The 2,500-nt window shown below is 39.9% G+C and overlaps 1 protein-coding gene across 7 annotated transcripts in view; it reads left to right on the forward strand.

Moving 5' to 3' along the window:
• FOXP2 (forkhead box P2) overlaps positions 1-2,500 on the forward strand; it is a 550,794-nt gene that overhangs the window by 510,700 nt on the left and 37,594 nt on the right. For all 7 annotated transcript variants that reach the window (XM_044246406.1, XM_044246409.1, XM_044246410.1 and 4 more), the window contains one exon: positions 584-671. In XM_044246406.1, the coding sequence (XP_044102341.1) occupies positions 584-671 (88 nt within the window). The remainder of the gene's footprint in view (positions 1-583; positions 672-2,500) is intronic.

The raw sequence follows: 2,500 nt of genomic DNA on the forward strand, positions 1-2,500 counted from the left end.
ATGCTTCTGATTACCAGAATCTTCAATGTACTTTATTTATTAGTAACAGCAAGTGATCATTCTTCATAAGTATCGATGTTTCCAAGGGATGATAATTTGCCATCTTTACATAATTCACACCACATCCTGGTGAAATAAGACATCGCTCACTAAATAGCATCATAGGAACCACAGACTGTTTTAACGGAAATGGAATAGAGAATTGCCTTTGTTCTCTTCAGAATTACTTTTGGTTCATATATTTATAAGACACCCTTTTAAAAAAAATGGCATGCGTACATGAAATACATCTAGTGATTTCTACTATTATTCTGTAAATGGTTTGGGGAAATTTTTTTGTAATAACTGATAAGCTTAGAGACAATGTCATTTTTCTGCCATTTGAGGGGTCTCTGTGTATGTCATATACGTAATTTTCACTAAACACAAAAGCACATTTAACTTTTCTCTGTATAGCTTCACGGTGTGCCTTTTTCCCACCATGGAGGAAAACAGGGCTTCAGCATTGTGATTTTTAAGGGGAGCAGACACCGCTAACATAGACGTTGCTTGACTTTGTGTTTTGTGTTTTGTGTTTCGTTAGGCACCTTAACAATGAGCATGCGCTGGACGACCGGAGCACGGCCCAGTGCCGAGTACAAATGCAAGTGGTCCAACAATTAGAAATACAGGTTTGTTGGGTGCTCTCTCCAGAGGCCCCTTTCTCAGATTTCTGGTGTGTTAAACTGAGCGATGGGCAGATCCCAAGCCTTGTAACACAATATCTGATAGAAGTATCTGGAGTTTTCATTTGTTTATAAGGATGGCAATGGCTGATGGCTCAGGGTGGGTCACTGTAGTTTAACGTTCCTTAACACTTAGACCTCTCTAACCTTTAGAGATTTGAGTATCCCCAAAGAGTCAGCTCTAAGGTCTTTTTCCTCCATAGAAGTTAGGCTAAACTCCACAGTTAGATACAATTTTTATCACTGAGACAGTTTTCACAAAGCCAATCTTGATTTGTTCCATGAGATTTTATAACATTGCCAAAAAGTCTTTACAATATCATGCCTGCAAGACAGCACCCTGAGACAAACCTCCTTTTTCTATTCGACCTCTAGTGTTTTTTCTTTTTCTTTTTCTTTTTTAAAAGATTTTATTTATTTATTTGACAGACAGAGATCACAAGTAGGCAGAGAGGCAGGCAGAGAGAGAGGAAGGGAAGCAGGCTCCCTGCTGAGCAGAGAGCCCGGTGCGGGGCTGGATCCCAGGACTCTGGGATCATGACCTGAGCCGAAGGCAGAGGCTTAACCCACTGAGCCACCCAGGTGCCCCTCTGGTGTTTTTTCAATTAAAGAACTTGCAAAGATTCTTAAGACTTACCTTTACTAGAATAATGGCCGGTCACCTATAACACCATGGACCGTAATACGTTGTGTTGTTTCCGATGCTGCTAGTTTAAGTTTAAAAACGCTTCCGTTGATATTGAAACAAAAATAAATAGAACTCATAAAACTGATCTGAAAGCAATTTATCATGCTATGGTTCCTGTTATGTTTTTACCAACCCGTTAAAGCTTTGGCTAATATTTCCTCTTAAAGATTTTTTTTTTTTTCTCGATCCAACCAAACTTCATTTCATTAAACGTACAGTTTTGTATTCTAAACACATTACGGTGTCTTAAATTATTTTAAATTCATCACGTCACAGCTGTTTTCCAGAGAGTCACTAAAAACATTTTATTTTGACCTGTAAAATAATCAAGAACACGTAAAAAGCATCATGGCCGCTGTAGCTTGCATAGCTTTTTGTAAACCTGTTTACCATTTAGGAAGGGTAGACTGAAACACAAGAGTTCAGCTGATGATCCAGACTGCAGCGAAACCAATTATGCCTCTTTTCTTTTTCTTTTCCTTTTTTTTTTTTTTTTCACTCCCTCTGCTGTGTCTGACTGATGGAAAAGTAAGGTCCGTCAGTTGTAATGAGACCCAGTGCAAGTGTAGATGCCGACTCCCGTGGCAGAGTTCAGCATTTCACACTGCCTGGTCTCTGTCACTCTATTGAATTAGATTGATGATGGCAGATTGCAGGGGGCACTAACTGGACCTCAGTGGGAATGCATGAAGTGTGTAGACAATCCTGGCAGGCACTTCGCTTTGAGAACCCTTCACCCCTTCACAGCTGTTGGCACTAGTCCATTGCTAACAGTGTCCACAGGACTTTAAAAGACACCGTGGGCCTTCTAATTTATGGTTTCAGTAACTTGTTACTGTCGAGGCAAGTGTGACCTCAATTCTCTTATTGACAAAAAGATGAAGTGTTATTTGTTTTCTCTGACCTTTTAACATAAGGAAAGCTATAAAAGTTTTCCACGCCCCCCCCCCCACGCATAGCCAAAGTTGCATTTCCTCCCAGATAAGTTCCTACTGACACAGACTTTTATATGCAGGAATCATTACTCTGAGACAAGCTCAGTGATAAGATGTATCACTGCCATAAAATAGCTGTATCAGTCATTTCT

This window comes from Neovison vison, chromosome 4 (assembly GCF_020171115.1).
Source record: "Neovison vison isolate M4711 chromosome 4, ASM_NN_V1, whole genome shotgun sequence".
NCBI classification, from domain to species: Eukaryota; Metazoa; Chordata; class Mammalia; order Carnivora; family Mustelidae; genus Neogale; species Neogale vison.